Source organism: Triticum aestivum, chromosome 4A (genome assembly GCF_018294505.1).
Source record: "Triticum aestivum cultivar Chinese Spring chromosome 4A, IWGSC CS RefSeq v2.1, whole genome shotgun sequence".
NCBI classification, from domain to species: Eukaryota; Viridiplantae; Streptophyta; class Magnoliopsida; order Poales; family Poaceae; genus Triticum; species Triticum aestivum.
Window position 1 is genome coordinate 621,255,558 of NC_057803.1, and position 22,167 is coordinate 621,277,724.

General features: G+C 42.0%; 1 protein-coding gene and 5 non-coding genes across 9 annotated transcripts; 5 read left to right on the forward strand and 1 right to left on the reverse strand.

Moving 5' to 3' along the window:
• Positions 1–7,199: 7,199 nt before the first annotated feature.
• On the reverse strand, positions 7,200–20,059 carry LOC123087668 (putative receptor protein kinase ZmPK1). 4 transcript variants are annotated; one of them, XM_044509715.1, is made up of 6 exons: positions 19,315–20,059; positions 17,515–17,921; positions 16,372–16,440; positions 14,762–15,019; positions 14,587–14,678; positions 7,200–10,655 (listed from the first exon to the last, which is right to left on the reverse strand). In XM_044509715.1, exon 6 carries the CDS (start codon positions 9,871–9,873, stop codon positions 7,360–7,362), a length of 2,514 nt encoding a protein of 837 aa, XP_044365650.1. In that variant the 5' UTR covers positions 9,874–10,655; positions 14,587–14,678; positions 14,762–15,019; positions 16,372–16,440; positions 17,515–17,921; positions 19,315–20,059; the 3' UTR covers positions 7,200–7,359. The 4 variants fall into 4 exon arrangements, with proteins under 4 accessions (XP_044365650.1, XP_044365649.1, XP_044365651.1 ...); XM_044509714.1 differs by having other exon boundaries at positions 14,762–15,024; XM_044509716.1 differs by having other exon boundaries at positions 14,587–14,692; positions 14,762–15,024.
• Positions 11,035–11,106, forward strand: TRNAC-GCA (transfer RNA cysteine (anticodon GCA)). Its single transcript has one exon. It is a non-coding gene; the product is annotated as a tRNA-Cys (tRNA).
• Positions 11,680–11,751, forward strand: TRNAC-GCA (transfer RNA cysteine (anticodon GCA)). The gene has a single exon. It is a non-coding gene; the product is annotated as a tRNA-Cys (tRNA).
• On the forward strand, positions 13,278–13,349 carry TRNAC-GCA (transfer RNA cysteine (anticodon GCA)). The gene has a single exon. It is a non-coding gene; the product is annotated as a tRNA-Cys (tRNA).
• TRNAC-GCA (transfer RNA cysteine (anticodon GCA)) lies at positions 15,234–15,305 on the forward strand. The gene has a single exon. It is a non-coding gene; the product is annotated as a tRNA-Cys (tRNA).
• On the forward strand, positions 18,137–18,208 carry TRNAC-GCA (transfer RNA cysteine (anticodon GCA)). The gene has a single exon. It is a non-coding gene; the product is annotated as a tRNA-Cys (tRNA).
• Positions 20,060–22,167: the final 2,108 nt, after the last annotated feature.

A 22,167-nucleotide genomic window follows, 5' to 3' on the forward strand; every position in this document is an offset into this window, starting at 1 on the left:
TAAGGGATGTCGTTATTTATTTATTTATTTTCGTTTTTTGATGAGATGGAAAGGGATGTCGTTGGGTTCGTTGGGGTTTGTTGGGTTGCCGCATGTTCGGTTGGGTGGAATAATTCCTCCCTTGTCGTTGACTTGCAGGCCCAGAGGTTAAAATTTAGAATTTTGTTTTGGTTTTGGTTTTTCTAAATTTTCAATCAGCTGGACACGGTGTCTATGGTGTGTTTAAACTTTACATTTTTTAAAACTTGTTTAAACATTACATTTATATTTATTTAGATAACGTGACCATCTTGAAAACCTTATATTATCTGGCACATCTTTTCATCTCTCCACTCCTAGCTATAAAACTTGCAAAAATTGGGTTCTATAGAAAACTGAAATTATTCAAATAAATCAAAAAATAATTCAATGATGAAATTGCTAGAACTTTAGCTAAATTTGGCATGTTGTTTCTGAGAAACATATATTTTTTAGTTTTAGTTTTAATTTTTGGGTTGTAACTCGGATCTATGAAACAATTCCAGTAAAACCGGAATAACTTCACTCGCCAATGTGGCCATATTTCAACTAAATTTAACATACGATTCTAGACAAACTTGGTATTTTAGTTCTAAGTTCATTTTTGGGTTCAAAATTCAGACTGCACAAAAAATAGTCTAGTAAATCATTAACACTTCAATGACAAAACTAATAATTTTTACCTCGAATTTGCATATGATTGAGAAAAATAGGGTATTTTAGTTTCAATTGTGAGGAGAAAGAGAAAAGAAACGACATTGCATAGAGAAGATAATAAAAACATCGCATGACTGTTGTTATATTTTATCACATGCCTTATTGATCTTTATCCAAAAATTGCTCGAGACAATATTTATGTAAAATGTGTTTTGGTCCAAGGAGATATCATAATAATTTCAATCATTAAAAACTTTATAACTTTCAATGTCGAAAGATTGCCTCTGGTTCATAAAGATGATTCAGCTTATGAAAATCATCAAAATAAAATATAAAAAAATGAAAAATATAACAAAATGATTGAGGCTTAATGCTCATTTATCCTTAATAAAGTGTCAATTGTGCTACATGTATATAACAAGTCATGGGTGCATCAACGCTCTACATAATACTTCTTTTTGTTGTCAATATTAAATTGCATATAAAGATTCAAGATTGTATATTTTAAAATTAACGGACTAAAAACCTTTTTTTATTATTTATAAAGAAATTTTAGGTCGAGTCTAGTTAAAATAAATACTATTTATATCAAACTTTTATACTTTGTCATTATTTACTTATATCAAAACGCATATCAACTTTGATTACTTAGGAGTATAATTAATCACATAAAAATATTATTAATGTGGACTATAGTGTTTTTACTTATATGGTTCCAATGTATGCCATTAAATTGTAATATTATGTGATGTTGCCATATGTTTTAACAAAACTTAGGTTAGCACTTTATTTTTTAGAAGGTTTGCATCTTTATAACAAATCATGTTTTAATGTGAAAAATGAAGTAGGACAAAACGCATGCTTCAATGAATAATGTATGCTACTTTTCATGAACTATAGTGTGTGTGTAGGGGCGAGGGGGTAATATTTATAAAAATATTGGTAGAGACCTAAAAAGCATACAATCTAACAAATATCTTGATAGCAGCACATGATTAGGTCTAAGCAAATATAGTAAACTCTAGAGTGCATATTGTGTTTATAAGGACTTCTATCGAATTGTTGACCATTCCGTTAGTGATTTTTTCTATCAAATGTCTAACATGTTTCGGTGGGATCAATAATTAGCGGCTTGCATTGAGGTGATATTGTTTATAATAATCACCAACTAGGTAAAGGTTATCAAGTAAATCATTAGATCAGTATGTGTTCCTTCCCGGTGGCACATGGTTCCAACATCTTCACACCAAAGTATTACAAATGAGTTCAGATTTAAACATAAAGTTTGTCGTTCTGACTTAACCTTTAAAACAAAGCATGTTTGTGCATTGCTTTTTCGAATATGCATGTTAGTTCATAGTATAAAAAACATGTGTTTATTCCACATGACATGCATGGCTTGCAGAGAAACATATGTCCAAGAACTAGTATGATCTACAATTTGATATCTTAAATCTTAACTTTGTAGTGGTAGACTGAGCTGAATCAATCCCTACCCGATAGTCCTTGAAACCAGTACCCCCAACTTTGCCAATATCAATCAATGCTCACCTTAGACTTATCTAGCCACCCCCTATGATTTCCTCTCTAGACAAGTTACTTTGACTGGATAAGTTTTCTTATTATAGTGTACTACTATCTCCGTTTAAATTATTTGAAGTTCAAGCTTTGTACTGATTAATATTTTTTCTTTGTTTGACTAAATATATAGAAAAGTATGTTGCTAACATCAAATATGTATGTAGTATAAATATACATTTTATGACCAGTCTAATTAAACTAATTTGATGTTGTAGATACTGATATTTTTCTATAGATCCGGGCAAACTTAAAGAAGTTTGATCTTAGACAAAGTAGGACATTTTGGAGGACGAGCTCCATGGAGTTTAAAAAATATATCAAAAGACACATTTTGATGTTTCGAAAAATTCTGAAAAAATCGTACGCATTGATGTGGATGTATTCTACATTTGTGTAAAGTCTGACAATGAAATGCATTAATGTCCATCATTTTCAAAAATAACATTTTCTCTCATTTTTGTGTGGCGCTCACCATAATGTACATCACCTTCAAATTTTACACACATGTAGTATACATCCATATAAACGTGTGTGATTTTTTAGAACTTCAAAATGCTGATTTTGGAAAGAAAAAAATCAAAAAAGAGCTCCATGGAGCTTGTCCTCCATTTAGCATTTTTGTTTAAAAAAATTAGAACTTCAAATAATTTGAAGGAAAGAGATAACTACTTACTATGCGTAGAATATCATTTCCCCTGCTCTAACTTGAGTTCCCTTGTTCGAACTTGAATGGAGTAAATAGCAGAAACCTACCACATTTGGAGCTAGTGTTACGAAAACTACCACTTTCTTTAATTTCTCGAAAAGCTCCTACTATCACTATTTTGGTTGGTTTTTCCAAAAAAACACTAATGAGTGAAATGGTTATGTCTTAGTCCAGTTTATGACATGGAGGGCCCGCTCGTCAGTTTCACGTGGCAAAAAAAGTCAACACTATTATGCAAACAGTTAAGCTGGCCGTTATGACCAGGTAGGGCCCACATGTCACCTTCTTCTCCTATCTCTCCCTTTTCTCTGTATCCCATCGAGGATCCTTTTCTCTACAGTAGTCCACCACGCTCGCTATAGTGGCCGGACAGTTGGTCGCCTGAGTACTGCTATCGGCAAGAAGCCCGCCCACACCCCCGCCACCGCCTCATGCTGCTTCCAGACGGCGCCCAACCGCTCCCTCTTGCTCCCAGCTAGCGCCCAGCCACCCTCTCATGCACCGGTGACCTTCCTACTGCTCTGGTGGCCTTCCATGCTGGAGGGCGCCGGAGAAGAAGCCCGCGTGGCCGCACATGAAGAGGAGGCGCTGCAAGCTTTGGGCCTTGCTGACGCCGCCCTCGTCAGCCTTCCTTTTAGTTGGAGCTTGTGCTTAGCAGCAAGCAACAACAACCGCGATAGAGGGCAACAGCACCACAACGACATAGCCAAGGCCACAACAGCCACGACCTGTCACCAACACGGTCGGCCGGTGCAGCCACGACCAGTGCCAGCACAAGGACCCAATTACTTCTTTAAAAAAGTTACAGGGACTCTATTGTTTTTTTCGAAAAAGTTAGATGGACCTGATTGCTTTGTTTAAAAAGTTACATGGACCCGGTTGCTTGTTTTTGAAAGGGGCCTACATGTGTGCTTCCCATGTCATAACAGTCAAAGCTGACGGTGTTGACTTTTATGCCATGTCAAGTGGGGGCCAACCTTGTCATAATCGCGGTTAAATGTTAACGCTTCAGTCACTAGTGTTTTTTTCAAACAGTCAACCAAAATAGCAGTGTCTTTTTGAGAAACTAAAGTAAGTGGTAATTTTGTACTAACGCTAGCCCCAAATGTGGTATCTTATTTTATTTTTTGCTATTTACTCAACTTGAATGGTGTCTTGGCCAGCAGTGCCTGTGATCTGGCTGTAGAAGGAGCGAACGGGGCCGAGCCATGTCGATGTGCTTCCATCATGCATAAGCACACTGCACATTTTTAGTCTCTCTTTCATGAACGGATCTCCAAGCAAGCTCGTGTCCTGCCGCTTAAGTTTCACTGATAGTGAGGACTGGTACCTTTTTGAAAGAACCAACGTATCGCTGGCATTCATATGGTACCTTTTTGAAAGAACCAGCGTATCGTTGGCATTTATATATTAAGTAGGGAGAAGATAGCAAATGCGTTCATAATCAATTGATCATGGTAGTTTTACAGGACTTGGGTGTGAAGTCACCCTGAAAGAGCTGGTACCGGTACGCTGAAAGTGCAACTATTCCTGAGTGGTTTTGATAATTATTAACAACATATAATTCATTGAGCTAATGCTATTTCAAGATAAATATTTCAGAAAAACTCAATGATTGGCATGCCATGGATTAAGAATGTGGACCCCTCAAAATGCTAAGGACAAAAAATTGACTCAAGCTCTAAAGCTCAAGACTCTACATTTTACTTTTAGTGATCCAAGATCACATTGAGTTCATAGAAAAAGCCAATACTATTAAAAGGGTATGAGGTGTTGCTTAATGGATTGCTTGCTCAAAATATTTAGTGATACGCTCAAAAACTCTCAACCACTTTCTCATATCCACATGTGTCCCAAACCAAAAGTCAAACTCGGCCCCGCCGAAATATTCCATCCGGCGCCACCGAGTTCTCTTGACATAGCCACTGCCACAAACCCTAGTCATTTCGGTCTCACCGACAGGGATCTCGGTCCGAGATGGGATTGCAAACTCTATGTTTCCCTTCATAACGTTTAGGTCCAACCGAGATGAGCGATCGGTCCCACCGAGTTCGCAATGCAAACTCTCTGTTTCCCCTTCGTAACGTTTCGGTCTCACCGAGATGAGCAAATCGGTCCCATCGAGTTTGCCTGACCAACTCTTTGGTTAGCCTATTACCAAAATCGGTCCCACCGAGTTTGTGTAATCGGTCTCACCGAGATTACGTTATGCCCTAACTCTAATGAAATTGGTCCCACCGAGTTGACATGTCGGTCCCACCGAAAACCCTAACGTTCACATTTTGAACTAAATCGATCTGACCGAGTTTCATTATTCGGTCCCACCGAGTTTGGTGATTTGTGTGTAACGGTTAGATTTTATGTGGAGGCTATATATACCCCTCCACCCACTCTTCATTCTTGGAGAGAGCCATCAGAACATGCCTACACTTTCAACATTCATTTTTTGAAAGAGAACCACCTACTCATGTGTTGAGACAAAGATATTCCATTCCAACCATATGAATCTTGATCTCTAGTCTTCTCCAAGTTGATTTCCACTCAAATATTCTTTCCACCAAATACAAATCAGTGAGAGAGAGTTGAGTGTTGGGGAGACTATCATTTGAAACACAAGAGCAAGGAGTTCATCATCAACACACCATTTATTACCTTTTGGAGAGTGGTGTCTCCTAGATTGGTTAGGTGTCACTTGGGAGCCTCCGTCAAGATTGTGGAGTTAAACCAAGAAGTTTGTACGGGCAAGGAGATCGCCTACTTCGTGAAGATCTACCCTAGTGTGGCAAGTCCTTCATGGGCGATGGTCATGGTGGGATAGACAAGGTTGCTTCTTCGTGGACCCTTCGTGGGTGGAGCCCTCCGTGGACTCGTGCAACCGTTACCCTTCATGGGTTGAAGTCTTCACCAATGTACGATAGCACCACCTATCGGAACCACGCCAAAAATCTCTGTGTCTACATTGTGTTTGCTCCCTCCAAACTCCTCCATTTACCTTCATGTGCAATATTTTACATTCCGCTGCTATACTCTTAGATTTGCATGTGTAGGTTGATTGCTTGACTAGTGCTAAGTTGCTAAAATCTGCCAAGATTTAAAATTGGGAAAATGCTAGATTTTTATTTGGTCAAGTAGTCTAATCACCCCCCCTCCCTCTAGACATACTTCCGATCCTACATGCGCTCGTTCGCTTCGGATGTGCAGGAGCTCCGGGTTCATGAACAAGCACGAGCACGGGTCCTCCCGGCTTGCTGCCACGCCTTCCACCCAGGCCAGACTGCATCAACCCGTCGTTGTGTTGCCAACCAACATGTGGTTGGATGGTTAATGGGACTGTAGTATCTCCAGCCCACCAGGGTTCAAATTCTGGTGCTCGCATTTATTTCAGAATTTTCGGCAATGCGCATTCAGTAAGAGGAAACGTTCCCGTCGACGACGAGGTGCCTACGATGACTTCGTAAATTTCAAGATGATATGCCAGCTCAGTTTTTCGAAGGTGCTCATAGGGATAAGGTGTGCGTGTGTGCGTTTATAGAGGTGAGTGTATGCGTGTGTATATGAGCGATTGCATCTGTACTGTGTTTAAGAAAAACCCGTCGCTGTATCTGGCTGATCTCATCGAGTACCCTTGCTCTCCCCGCCGGCGGCAAGGGAAATGTGCAGGGTCGTCGCGGCTCACAAGGTGCTCGACAAAATGCCTGCCACGGAGAGAGAAGAAGAAGATATGACGTGGCATTGGAGCTGACTTTGACCGCCATTTGGCAAGGCAAAGTGAGATTCAAAACTGGGGATACATCAGCCCTATGTCTTGTTTTGGACGGCCCATGTCCTGTTTGAAAACATGAGGGAAATGTAGCACAACATTTTTTTGAAGGACCAAATATATATGCTTTGCATAAACTTTAGAGAAACAAAATAAAATTCTTCAATTGAACCGTAAAGTCTACATTATCTCTGATGTAATCTTTTTTGCAAACCCTCCATAAAAAATCAATTTAAAATAATCTAATTAGGATACACATAAGTAATGCTATTAAAGGCGAACAAAGCTGGACGCGATCTTGACATCTTCAAAATGTAACTCATGGCCTAACCACCTTTTACTCTTAAGGCTGGAAATCAAGATACAACACACTGATGGCAATCATACACATGGCCTCACATGTGCAACTACCCCGTCTTTCACTTTATTGCTTACTAAATCTGTCCCACACTTATGTATTAGCATCGATCTATTACATCTTTTTAATCAATGACTACGATTAGAAAAAATATCATAGTTGTTCCACATTGTTGCACACATACATCCTTGACCTTACAATAAAATATCATCACTTTATTTAAAACATACTAACAAAATCAAATTACTAGTACTACTTTTACGCAAAAAAAATTTACTACTACGACTTATCATCTTCATGTAATGTTAGGAGAGTCTGAACAACAGATTCCATGGTCGACCTCTTTCTTGTATCTTCCTCCAAACAAGAAACGACCAATTTTATTAATGTTCTAGCCTGCACATAGCTGAATTGCCCACCCAATTTGCAGTCCACAAATTCATCGATCCAAGATTCATCACTTCCTTCCAGTTTATCTGCAAGCATTGTCACAAGCTTCCTGAGCACCATGTGCACCTCTGCATCTGAACCGACGGTCAACTCCGATACTCTGCTTCCAGATAAAAGCTCAAGAAGCATGACCCCGTAGCTATACACGTCGACTTTCGACGTGATAGGGCGGCGGGAGATCCACTCAGGAGCAATGTAGCCTGTGGTTCCTCGGACATGAGATGTGTTCTGGTTGGACACACCTCGGTTTAGTAACTTTGCCAGCCCAAAGTCGGTGATCTTAGGCTCAAAGTTTTGGTCCAAGAGTATATTCTCGGGTTTCACATCACAGTGAATGACCCATTCTAGGCACTCATGATGAAGGTAGGCTAACCCTTTCGCAACACCTAATGCAATATTGAACCGTTGCTTCCAGTCCAACAAGATGTTGTCACTGAACAAAATGCTAGCCAGTGAGCCATTCTGGACATATTCACAAACCAACAGCCGGTGAGATCCTTCCGAACAAAACCCCCATATTCTCACTAGATTCATGTGGTTAATCCTAGCAATCACACTCAGCTCAGCTTGGAACTCTTCTTTGCCCCGACTTACATGCTTCAGCTTCTTCAGAGCAACTGGTCTTTCATCTTCTAAGACACCTTTGTACACCACGCCCGAGCTTCCCCTTCCCAGCTCAACTTTGAAATTCATTGTTGCCTTCACAAGTTCTCTGTAACTGTATCTTCTGAAATGACTGGTCATCACCTTGTATCCTTCCTCGGTCGCCCATACTTCTGATGGCCTAAGCTCTCTTCTCAAAACAAAGAACCATGTGAATGCTATGAAGGAAACCTCAACGACAAAAAATGCAACTATGAAACCGTAGAAGTAGAGCCACTTTGGTTCTTCCACATCGGTGTTATGCGCTTCTAGAATTGGTGGTATGCTCATTTGATTGCAGTTAAGATGAGGTGGTGCAGGATCAAACACATCGGAGCGAGGGAAAATTGTGTTCGAAACATTTACCCTGGCAGGAAGCTTGAGATATATTGTCCGCGCATCATTTGTTGGGTAGGTCCGTCCACTGAAAAGACTAGCTTTTGGATAGCATGAGGATGTATCTTCCTGGTACTGAAAGCCTTTGCAGGTGCAGTCATTCATGCAGATATTCCTACAATAATAAAAGGAAACCGAGAGCAAATGTTTCTGATCAGAGCCCCAAAAATCTGTATGCTTGAGTTTCACAAACTTCATAGGTTCCTGATGATCACATGTTATGTTGACAATAGCGCTGCAGCCTTCAGTCCAATTACCCGGGTTGCTCATCACATAGCCTGGTGCACACGAACATGTAGGTTTAGGTGAGTAGTGACAGATTCCATTAGGACCGCATAAGCCGTGGACGTTGCAAGGTTGAGACATTGCTGCCATTGAAACTGACCATGACCCATCTAAGTCATTCAAGCTATATAACCGGAGATTACCATCAGGATCTAGAGTTAGCCTTCTCTTAATCCCTGGTCCTGCATCACAGGCCACCAGTGGCTGGCCATCAGCAAAATCACTCGACCCAAAACTCCCATTACTGTCCAAAATCCCCAGTCTAGTATTGTTATACTGGTTTCTATTATCCTCATAGAGAGTCTGGTCAGGGTCTGGCCAGTATATATCCGAAACTTCAGGAATGTCATATATAAGTGACAGTACCGAAAGATCGCTGAAACGGAATATGTAGTTACCAGAATCATGTGACCGGGTTGTAGGCACTAACTTTGTAGAAGCAGTGAAGTGTTGCGTCGGCAGTATAGTGTCCGTGGGTGAATCAAAACTCTGCCATATTGTCTTACCATTGGTAGCCTTCAAGATAAAATTCCCAGTATTCAACAGCTGAGCATGCTGAATATTTGTGAAGTTGCCACCAGCTTGCCACACAATTGTGCCATCATAATCTATCAGGAACATATTGCCATCTCTCTGCAAGGTCAGGACTGACCTTTTGACATGGACAGGGCGGTCGCGATTTGCACTCCACACGACGGTTTTGTCTGCCGCCTTGGAGTACCATATCGAAAATGTGAAGGCGTTGGTGTAGATGCTGTAGAAGCCGCAGGAGAAGGTGCCATCCGGTGATTGCAGCACGTCGGTTTGGAAGGCTTCGACGGCTAGAGAGGATCCCAACGACAGAGCGTCATGTGCCACAGCTCTTGAAAATAAGAGCAGAGCTATGGAAGTGGTGGCAAGCAGAAGTGAAAGAGTAGGAGCCATGGTTGCAGAGATGGTTTCAGCTATGGCAGCACAAGTACTACTTGTATACCATAAATTTCTAGGTGAGTGCATACAGAGTGCTTCAGTGTCACCCATGTCAACAGACAAGAGCTTTTCAATGCAAGTAGACCAAGTTCGACTTTTGCGGCCGCCAAGCTTGATGAAAAGTCCTCAAGGAGAATGACACATCTTGGACAGATGAATAAAGACAATGTACCAGGCTTATAACTCTCAATCAGGGTGGGGTCTCCCTTATCCATGTACAGCTAAGCTGATGTGCTTTGTATTGATATTTTTGTACTTAACACTCAAAGGAATTGACCCGGCTTCAAGAGTGAGAGTCAGGTCAAAACAGTCTATTTCATAACTGTGATGTTAACTTGCTTTTTTTGTGAATAAATGTGAACTTGCTAATACGTGGAATAATACAAGCGACATCCGCTGCAAATATGGAGAAAGTTGAAAAATACTGCGTTGGGTACCAAGATGCCCATTTGCTTCTACTTTGTAACGTGTCTTGTCCAAATGACAAGAATTTAAGCTTTTCTTCTCTAGTCTGATCAGCTTTGGTCCTAAGATCCTCCTACCAGTACAAATGCCATTGTTTCATCCTTTTCAGGAGGTATAACTATGAAGGCACACCGTTTTGAGATCTCAAGACATTCAAGGTCCGACAGATCCTAGTAAATGGTTACTACAGTGTTAGGCATATCCAGTGGATCCGGGTACAGAGTTACTAGGATGTCCTGAAAACTCCCCATTTTTGTGTTTTTTACCGTTTTCGTCGGTTATAGTACACCGTTTTGCGTCTCGGAACAATCCTTGTTTTCACGTATTCTCGCCATTTTTGTGGGCAATGGCACACCCTTTTTGGTACCCTGCACCGATAAACATGCAAGCATAGAAAATGGGAGATGCAGTCATATCAGATCATTGTTTTATTATTAATCCGGAAGAAAAGACTCAGAAAAAAAATCATGTCAGTAAAAAGGCAAGATGAGACGAGCAGTAGCATAAAAATTCTAAACCATTTTTCCAAATACCCCCTCCGTCCCACAATATAAGATGTTTTTGCAAGTTAAACATCTTTTATATTAAGGGACGGAGGGAGTACATTGCAACAGAATATCAGTGAAAATATGCAACAGAGACAGTCAAATATGACACGAGACCATTAGCACCCAATATTGATACAATGATACTCACAGCTCATCGACGGTCTTACAAATATTTAGGCTCGAATTAAACAACAACAAAGGGTCCATAGCTCAGTGGTAGAGCAATTGACTGCAGATCAATAGGTCACCGGTTCGAACCCGGTTGGGCCCTATTGTTTTTTTCTTTATATTTTTATTTCCTTTTTCAACTACTGTCTTGTCCTTCCACACTTTCTTCGCAAGTATTACTTCTTTTTTTACCATATATCTAGCTTTATTCCTTTTCATTCATTATGTATTTTTGTGCATGTCAATTCTTTCACAGGATTGTTATGCTTACATTAGAATTTAGATGGTTACCACTGTTTGAATAGTTATCAATTACTTCAAAATTAAGGCGATTATGTATTATACTCTGTGGAGCATGATAGACTGATATATGTACTTTTAGACATGTAGGAAGAACATTTCTCCAATTAGGCCCCTTCAAAAGAATCTAAGAATAGGCAAACCCAAAAATAGCTTGTTACATAAAAGCTTGGCACATGGAACTGATATGAGCATGTGTAAGTTCATAACTAGCGTTCTAATCCATTATATCCATATACAAACTGATGTTCAATTTCCATTCATAATACAGAGTGAACCAAATAATATTTAAACACAAGGATATGTGTGCATGCACCGTCTATCTTATTGCTTGTGTAATTATATATTTATTAGGGTCAAATGCAACAATATCAATGGGTCCATAGCTCAGTGGTAGAGCAATTGACTGCAGATCAATAGGTCACCGGTTTGAACCCGGTTGGGCCCTCTATGTTTTTTCCTTTTTTTTTTAATTTCTATATACTGTCTTGCCCCTCCACACTTTCTTCTCAAGTGTTTTACTCCTTCTTTGCCATATGCTTAATTCCTTCTGATCCGTTATGCATTTTTGCCATGTCGATTCTTCCTTGAGAGAATTGTTATGGTTACATACATTAGATGGTTACCACTATTACTATTTGAATAGTTCTCAAATACTTCAAAATTAAGGCAATTATGTATATTATGTGCAGCATGATAGACTAATATTACGTATTTTTAGACATGTAGGAAGACCATTTATCCAATGAAGCCCCTTCAATCTAAAAATAGTTTTCATAACCCAGGAACTGGCAATCCATGAGCACAGCCGTAAAGTACGTGCACCTAATTTGCGATGGCACATACGGTTGATATGCATATGTGTAAGTTCCTAACTAGCGTTCCAATGCCGTTCTTTCATCCTCTACAAGTTAGACGTGATCTTGCCCTCGCCCTTGTCAGGGAGTTCCTCCGGCGGCTCCCCTTCGTTAATGACCTCGGTCGTCAGTGGTGAGGGGGGTAACCGGACCCACGTGTGTGGATAGTTTTAGGCCAAAGTAGCTTAGTTTCAAGGTTGTTCATCGTCTTGGCTTCAGCGTCGGTGAATAAAGTTTCTTCAGATCCTACTCCGAGAAGGCGGTCGGGCCTATGGTTGGGGTTGGATTTGGAATCCAGTTTGTTCAAGTAAGGATGGTATGACGGTGGCATCCTCGCGGTGAACCTATGTCCTCGGGCTTCGCCATTGTGACGGTGTTTTCTCCAGTGTCGGCGCGGAGCTTGGGAGGTAGTCCAAGGACGGATGCAGATTGTGGTCTGCATCGACGGCATCTGGAAGATAGTGGGTCGTATGCTAGCTTTGTGGTACGTGGATGACAGGTATGATTTCCTCCTCCGACGTCTTAGTCATGTGGGGGTGCCAGATCTGGAGTTCGATGGCGTGTCCAGGTGTTGCCTCAATCTGATTTATTCAACGGGAATGGTTTCGCCTTTGGCGAGCCACCTTGGAGGTCTGTAAAGCTACATATCAACGATGGAGCCACGTCGAGCTCGGGGTGTGGAGGTGATCCGTCAATTTTTTGTTTGATGGCTGTTGTGGTGGTGTCAGAGACAGGTGTCGGGTGTTGGTGCCAAGGTCAAAGATTTCTTCGGTCTTGTTTGTAATTTTACTCCATGGCTAGTGTTTCTTTGTTCAAAGGCTAGTGTTTCTTTGTTCAAAGGCTAGCGTTCTATTATTTTCAGCTTTGGCAGGTCAGTACGTACGTGGCTTGTACTATGGTCCTTATGATATAAATAAGACACGTACTACCATGCAAAAATAAACACTAGCATTCTAATCCATATCTAAATCTCTAAGGATGCAAGCTAATATTCAATTTGCATTAACAATACATAGTGAACCAATTAATATTCAAACACAAGGATACTAACCCATAGCCAATCTTATTGTTTGTGTATATATATATATATACTAGGGTAAAATGAAATAATACTAATGGGTCCATATCTCAGTGGTAGAGCAATTGACTGCAGATCAATAGGTCACCGGTTCGAACCGGGTTGGGCCCTTGTTCTATTCTATTTTTTATTTCCTTTTTCAACTACTGTCTTGGCCTTCTCCACTTTCTTCGCAAGTAATGTTCTAAGTGCGTGTTGATTCTTCTTTCTGAGAACCGTTGTGCTTACACTAGATGGTTACTGCTATTCGACCAGTTCTCAAATACTCCAAAATTGAGCTTATTATTGTGTGGAGCATGGAAGAGCAATCTACGCATTGTTAGACATGTAGCAAGGAACATTTCACAAATCAGGGCCCTTTAAAAAGAATCTAAGAATGGTCTACACAACCCAAAAGTGGTATGGTAGTATGAGCAAGTTGAACTTGATGTAACATACACCAGTTCCCTGTTTTGAGTTGGGCCCTTGTTCTATTCTATTTTTTATTTCCTTTTTCAACTACTGTCTTGGCCTTCTCCACTTTCTTCGCAAGTAATGTTCTAAGTGCGTGTTGATTCTTCTTTCTGAGAACCGTTGTGCTTACACTAGATGGTTACTGCTATTCGACCAGTTCTCAAATACTCCAAAATTGAGCTTATTATTGTGTGGAGCATGGAAGAGCAATCTACGCATTGTTAGACATGTAGCAAGGAACATTTCTCAAATCAGGGCCCTTTAAAAAGAATCTAAGAATGGTCTACACAACCCAAAAGTGGTATGGTAGTATGAGCAAGTTGAACTTGATGTAACATACACCAGTTCCCTGTTTTGAGTTCATAAAATCCCAAGATGCCCCCACATGTGATATCTTCACTTCTTTATAGACCAAAATATTGATGGAACTGTGAAATAGGAAGACAAGAAGCTATTCTATGTTGTTACAAGAGCAGATTGTTGCCCTCATATTGCTTGAGCAGCTAAATCTCAATAAGCAATCCAGTATACCAGATGCTCTTATATTTCTTTACAGAGGGAGTACTAACTAATTAATCAAATTTTTGTAAGCTATACATCATCTCGTGTAAAGAGGCATATGGCGTGAAACAATATTGGTATACAAGCTCGCCTTTGATTCACAACTGAAACAGGTGAACCCAACTAAGTTGTGTGCTAATACTTAATTTCAGAGGAACTGTGCAGAAGCAATAAGATGGAACAAATGAAACCATATGGTGTGAAACAATATTGGTATACAAGCTCGCCTTTGATTCACAACTGAAACAGGTGAACCCAACTAAGTTGTGTGCTAATAGTTAATTTCAGAGGGACTGTGCAGAATCAATAAGATGGAACAGATGAAACCACTTACCCGGAATGGGCAGAGAGGGGCACGCTAGCTTTCATCCAAGCATCACTGTCAGACGACACAAAAACCGGCACCTCACATTGTTGGTCAGTGCCCTGCCGATAAAACCCTGGAGATCAGTAAGAACAGCTATCGCTTTTACCCCTACAAGGTGTAAATAATGAGTCAAGGGGCATACACGAACAAGGTGTCAAAATTGATGGCCGGGAAGCGGGCTTCGCCACGTCGCGGTGGGGAACAGGCAGAAGAGCACGGGGGGTCAGCTTCCTGGCCGAAGAGCACAATGCCCGCGCCCTGGGAGCCGAGGAGGCGGAGCCCGAGCGCGGCCCGGACACCGGCGTAGTGGTCCTCGAGCAGCGTGGGGAGGCGGAGGAGGAGGCGGGCGAGGCAGGGGAGCACGTCCGCGAACCATGAGCACAGCTTGAAGTATGTGTACCTAATCTATGATGGCGCATACAACTGATATGAGTATGTGTAAGTTCCTAACTAGCATTCTAATGCGTATCTAAATCTGTAAGGATACAAAATGATATTCAATTTGCATTCATCATACAGAGTGAACCAATTAATATTTAAACACAAGGATAGAGTGACCGTCTAATTGCTTCTCTAATTATATATCTATAAGGGTCAACTTAAATAATATTAATGGGTCCATAGCTCAGTGGTAGAGCAATTGACTGCAGATCAATAGGTCACCGGTTCGAACCCGGTTGGGCCCTTTTCTTCTTCTATTTTTATTTCCATTTTCAACTACTGTCTTGCCTTGTGTCCACTTTCTTCGCAAGTATTTACTTCCATGTTCTATGTTTTAACCATATCTAGCTTTCCCTTTTCATATGTTATATGTATCTTTGGCCATGTCGATTCTTCTTTTTGAGAACCATTGTGCTTTGCACTAGATGGTCACTGCTATTCGACCAGTTCTCAAATACTCCAAAGTTGAGCTTATTATGCTGTGTAGCATGGTAGACCAATCTACGCATTGTTAGACATGTAGCGGAACATTTCACGAATCAGGGCCCTAGCTTTAAAAGAACCTAAGAATGATCTACACAATCCAAAAGTGGCATGGTACTATGAGCAAGTTGAACTTGATGTAACATACACCAATTCCCTGTTTTGAGTTCATAAATCTGAAAGATGCCCCCACATGTCGAGGGAGAATGTCGTTTCCGGGGATGCCTAGGGCAATGGGAGGGATCACATATAAAGGGGTGATATCTTCAATTAATATTTGCATTTCATAATAGAGAGTGAACCAATTAATATTTAAACACAAGGATACGGGTGCACCATCTAGTATCTTATTGCCTTGTGTAATTATATATTTATTAGGGTCAAATGCAATAATATTAATGGGTCCATAGCTGAGTGGTAGAGCAATTGACTGCAGATCAATAGATCACCGGTTTGAACCTGGCTGGGCCCTTTTTTTCTTCTATTTTTATTTCCTTTTTCAACCCACACTTTCTTCGCAAGTATTTACTTCCATGTTCTAAGTTTTAACCATATCTATCTAGCTTTATTCCCTTTTCATATGTTATGCATTTTGGAGAACTGGTCAAATAGCGGTAACCATCTAGTGTTAGCAAAACGGTTCTCAGAAAGAAGAATCGACATGCCCAAAATTGAGCTCATTATGTTGTGGAGCATGGTAGACCGATCTATGCATTATTAGGCTCATACTAGAGAACATTTCACGAATCAGGGCCCTTTAAAAGAATCCAAGAATGGTCTACACAACCCAAAAGTAGTATATTACATGAAAGCAGTTCATGGGCTCACCTTGAAGTGCATTTTTACCTAATTTATGATAGCTCATGCAACTGGTATGAGTATGGACCCAAAGCATGCCTGTCAGGGGATGCAAATTTGAAAACAAATGAATATTCTAAATAGGCCTTCGTAAAAGATACAAAACTGAATTGAAACAGTTTTGACAAATTTGCTCGGCAATCCTCAGATGCCAATCTAGAAACTACCCCCGTCTCTTTGAATACATCTTCACCCTTACAACGTGTTTGGCAGTTTGAGGGAAAAGGCATGGGAATTTTTAAGTGGGAGTTAGCTGAAGGATTAGGCATGAAAAGTAGACTGTTAATCCCAATCCCACGTTTGGTTTGGAGGTGGGAGTTAGTCGTGGGAATCTTGTTTCCGTAGCTTGCGGAGTGGGAGCAACAAACATGGCGATCGGCTTTCTCTCTCTCATTTCCCATTCCCTCATCCAATTACTAGGCCCCGCGTGGGAAGAGATATGTGGGAGTTTGACCGGCAACTCCCTTTCCCCGTCCATCATCAATTCCCATGTCCTCCAATCAAACAAGGGAATTTAAACACTACGCCCTACTAATTCCCATTCCCTAATACTACTTCCCCCGAAACAAACAGGCTGTTATGGTTTAGTTGTTGATATTTTCTTGACACTTTTCTACCATAGGCATGGTACTATGAGCAAGTTGAACTTGATGTAAGTGTAACATACACCAGTTGCCTGTTTTGAGCATAAATCCGAAGATGCCCCTGGGGATGCCTAGGGCAATGGAAGGGATCACCTAAAAAGGGGTGATATCTTAATATTAATGGAAATGTGAAATATGAAGACAAGTACCTAGCTGTTCTACGTTGTTACAAGACCAGATTGTCGTCCTGATATTGCTTGAGCAGCTAAATCTCAATAAGCAATCCAGTATGTATGCTACCCGGAGGTATCACATTCTAGGATGGATGCGACCAGATTACTAACTAATTAATCAACTTTCTGTAAGCTATATCGTCTCATGTAAAGAGGCATATGGTCTGAAACAATGTTGGTATACAAGCCAACCTTTGATTCACAACTGAAACAGGTGAACCCATCTAAGTTGTGTGCTAGTTAATTTCAGAGGAACTGTGCAGAAGCAATAAGATGGAACAGATGAAGCCACTTACCCGGAATGGGCAGAGAAGGGCGCGCTAGCTTTCATCCAAGCATCACTATCAGACGACACAAAACCGGCACCTCACATTGTTGGTAAGTGCCCTGGAGATAAGTAAGAACAGCTAATCGCTTTTACTCCTGCAAAGTGTAAATAATGAGCCAAGCGGCATACGAGAGCAAGGCGTCGAAATTGATGGCCGGGAGGCGGGCCTTGTCACGGCTGGCGGCGGGGAACAAGCAGAAGAGGACGGCGGCGAGCTCCTGGCCGAAGAGCACGACGCCCGCGCCCTGGGAGCCCAGGAGGCGGAGCCCGAGCGTGGCCCGGGCGCCGGCGTAGTGGTCCTCGAGCAGCTTGGGGAGGCGGGCAAGGCAGGGGAGCACGTCGGCGAACCATGAGCACAGCTTGAAGTATGTGTACCTAATTTATGATGGCACATACAACTGATATGAGTATGCGTAAGTTCGAAACTAGCATTCTAATGACTATATAAATCTGTAAGGATACAAACTGATATTCAATTTGCATTCATAATACAGAGTGAACCAAATAATATTTAAACACAAGGATACGAGTGACCGTCTAATTGCTTGTGCAATTATATATTAATTAGGGTTAATTGAAATAATATTAATGGGTCCATAGCTCAGTGGTAGAGCAATTGACTGCAGATGAATAGGACACCGGTTCGAACCTGGTTGGGCCCTTTTTTTCTTCTATTTTTATTTCCTTTTTCAACTACTGTCTTTGCCTTCAACACTTTCTTCGCAAGTATTTACTCCCATGGTCTAAGTTTAACCATATCTAGCTTTATTCCCTTTTCATCTGTTATGCATTTTTGGGCATGTTGATTCTTCTTTCTCAGAACCGTTGTGCTTACGCTAGATGGTTACTGCAATTCGAAGTTCGAACAGTTCTCAAATACTTCAAAATTGAGCTTATTATGATGTGGAGCATGGTAGACCAATCTACGCATTGTTATTTTTTAGACACGTAGCAAATAACATTTCACGAATCAGGGCCCTTTAATAGAATCTAAGAATGGTCTGCACAACCCAAAAGTAGCATTCTACATAAAAGCTAGAACAGGCAGCCCATGGGTGCAGCTTGAAGTACATTTCTACCTAATTTATGATGGCGCATACAACTGGTATGGGTATGTGTCCAAGGCATGCCTGCCAGGCGATGCTAATTTGAAAACAAATAAATATTCTAATAGGCCTTTTGTAAAAGATACGAAACTCAATTGAAACAGTTTTGGCAAATCTGCTCTTCACTCCTCAGATCTCATTCCAGAAACTACTCCCATCTCTTTGAATACATCTTCACCCTTTGTGGTTTAGCTGTTGACATATTCTTGACATTTTTCTACCATAGGCATGGTGCTATGAGCAAGTTGAACTTGATGTACCATACACCAGTTGCCTGTTCTGAGTTCATAAATCCCAAGATGCCCCCAGATGTTGGGGGGAAATTAATGTCGTTTCCGCGGATGCATAGGACAAGTAGCTATTCTACGTTGTTACAAGACAAGATTGTTGAGCAGCTAAATCTCAATAAGAAATACAGTATGCTACCCGGAGGTATCACATTCTAGGATGGATGCTACCAGATACTGACTAATTAATCAACTTTTTGTAAGCTATTATATCATCTCATGTAAAGAGGCATGTGGTCTGAAACAATGTTGGTATACAAGCTCACCTCTGATTCACAACTGAAACAGGTGAACCCAACTAAGTTGTGTGCTACAGTAGTTAATTTCAGAGGAACCCTGCAGAAGCAATAAGATGGAACAGATGAAACCACTTACCCGGAATGGGCAGAGAGGGGCGCGCTACCTTTCATCCAAGCATCACTGTCAGACGACGCAAAATCGTCACCTCACATTGTTAGTCGGTGCCTTGCCGATCAAACCCGGAGATCAGTAACAACATTTAATTGCTTTTACCCTGGAGATCACATTGTTAGTCAGTGTAATTAATGAGCCAAGGGGCATACGCGAACAAGGCGTCGAAATTGGTGACCGGCGGTGGGGGACAGGCAGAAGAGCACGGCGGCGGGCTCCTAGCCCAAGAGCACGACGCCCGCGTCCTGGGGGGCCAGGAGGCGGAGCCCGAGCGCGGCCCGGGCGCCGGCGTAGTGGTCCTCGAGCAGCTTCGGGAGGCGGAGGAGGAGGCGGGGGAGCACATCGGCGAACCAGTCCCGCGTGTGGGCCCGCAAGAGGAGGTCGTCGAAGAAGGGGAGCGTCGGGAGCGCGGTGCTAAGGCAGGATCGTGAGCGCGAATCCCTCGGCGGCGCGCGCGGGGAGCGCCGGGAGGGCGAGGGCCTGCCGGAGGTCGTGGAGCGCGCCGGACGCGACCCGGCTGACGTCGGGGCCGGGGGACAGCGCCCTCATCTGCTCCTGCGCTGCCGCCGGCCAGAAGAGCGCCCCGCCGCGCGGCACCACCGGGATCGATCGCAGGTCGCCGCGCGCCTCCATCATCTCCATGGCTGCTGCTCTCTCAACTGCTTTCCCTTCTCTCTCTCTCGCTCTTCTTCCTTTTTTTGAGCGATAACACAACCGCTTCCTTTTTCTTTTTTGAGAATACACAACCGCTTCGTAGCTTCGCATGCTTGGGCCTTAATTTTTTTTGTAGCGACCAGACCTCAAACAGTCTGATCTCTGTTCTCAGGTGTCATCCCTGGATCAGTAATGCTGACACCACACAGTACATCGAAGGATTTATAGCAGAGTGGCAATCACACACTTATTACATCGTTGTCTCAAAGAGACTTATTACAATAAATATGGCTTAAGGCCATATAGTGTCGAAAACAGCGGAAGACTTGGAAGGTAAATGGGACCATCAACTCCAACGGCATCACTGAGTATAGGGCCACGACCTAAAAGCACTTTACTCGTCGTCTGAAAAGTCTGCAACATAAGAAGTTGCAGCCCGAATACGGGTCAGCACATGGAATATGCTGCAAAGTAACACATAGAGAGTAATGGAATGAAACAGCTATACTATATGCATATATGGCCGATGGAAAGCTCTATGGTTACAGTTTTGCGTAAAGCCAATTTTTCCCTACTGCAAAGGAATAAATTTATTTAACTATCATGGTGGTTGTGAAACATTGAGAATGGTTGACAGCATTCTCAATCCCAATTAAGTAACTAAAACCCAACAACATTAATTAGAAGTAACATGTTGAGATTCATAGGATATTCAAGAACTAGATACTCAAGTTGTCCATAACCGGGGACACGGCTAATCATGATTAGTTTGTACACTCTGCAGAGGTTTGCGCACTTTTCCCCACATGACTCGATCGTCTCTGTTTGTTTTCCCGCACTACATGGTGTTTGAAAAACGGATGACCGAGACATAGTCTTTCAGAAGCGCTAGCACCTTACATGTGGGGTAGACCGTGCCACCTACAACCCCTACATCTGCTAGTCCACCCCGTAAGAGTTCGCACAACTTAGTCAACTATGCCAGAGCCCATAGTAGCATGTGGCTGCACATGAAAGTTTCTAGCATGAATTATCTTATGATCCCTTTGAGCCTGGGTGGCGATCCGAAAAAAAACAGGCAAGTCCTGATAGACATCAGGTGCCTCAATCCACCCAGATGTGTGTTTAAGTTGCCACCTTAGATAAACCATTAAAATTATCAACTCACATCTGTCATGGATTTCACTCACCCAATCCACATCTACTAGCATAGCATGGCATAATAAGCAAACGTAGAAGTAACTCCCAAAGGTTTGATAATAAACAGGTAACAGGTACTACCTCATCTACTTCCCATCCCACAATTTAATTAGATCCTAATCATGCAATGAGAAAGGATTGATCTAATGCAATAAAACTGGGTTGTAGAAAAGGTATGATCAAAGTGTTACTTGCCTTGCTGATGATCCGCGAGACCTAGGGTTTCGAAGTAACAAGCGGAGCAATCCGGGTGATCTATCGCAGACAAACAACAAGCATACAATAAGTACTCATCAAATGCACAGGTAAAACTCGAACAAGGGAACGAACCAGAAAGTTCAATTTAAGAACTCCGGTTGCAAAGAAAGAAAGAACCGAACAGACGACGGAAAAACAAACGGCGGAAGAAAACAACTCGGTTCTAGCAAGTTGAAACTAGGTCAAATTTTACCGGGGCAAAAACTTGTTTAAATTGATTAGACGGAACGGCGGTTTCGAAACGAAACTCCAGGCGCTTGAATCACCTGATTCCGATAAACGAGCGAGAAGAAAGACTAGAACGAAGATCGGATCTGAGATCACGATCGCGGAATAAATCCGACGAAAAGAAAAGAAGAACGATTAAACGAACGGGCGTCGTTAACCGGGGAAAAATCGGTGATCACGTTCGTTGAGACGAACGGTCCGAAAGAAGAACGAAAACCGATCTAGGGTTTTCGAAGAAAAAGACCGAAACGAAAAACCGATCTAGAAAACCGGAACGGTTTAGAAAAGAACCGGAAAGAAAACGAATCGGAAGAGAAGAAAAGAATCGGAACGATTAGAAGAAAACGATCCGAGGAAAAGAAAAGAGACGCGGCGCGGTACCTCCGGCGAGGTCTCCGGTGAGGGGCTCCGGCGGCGGCAGCGTTGGGCGGCGGCGGCGGTGGCGTGGGTGAGGGGCGGCGGCGGTGTAGGCAAGGC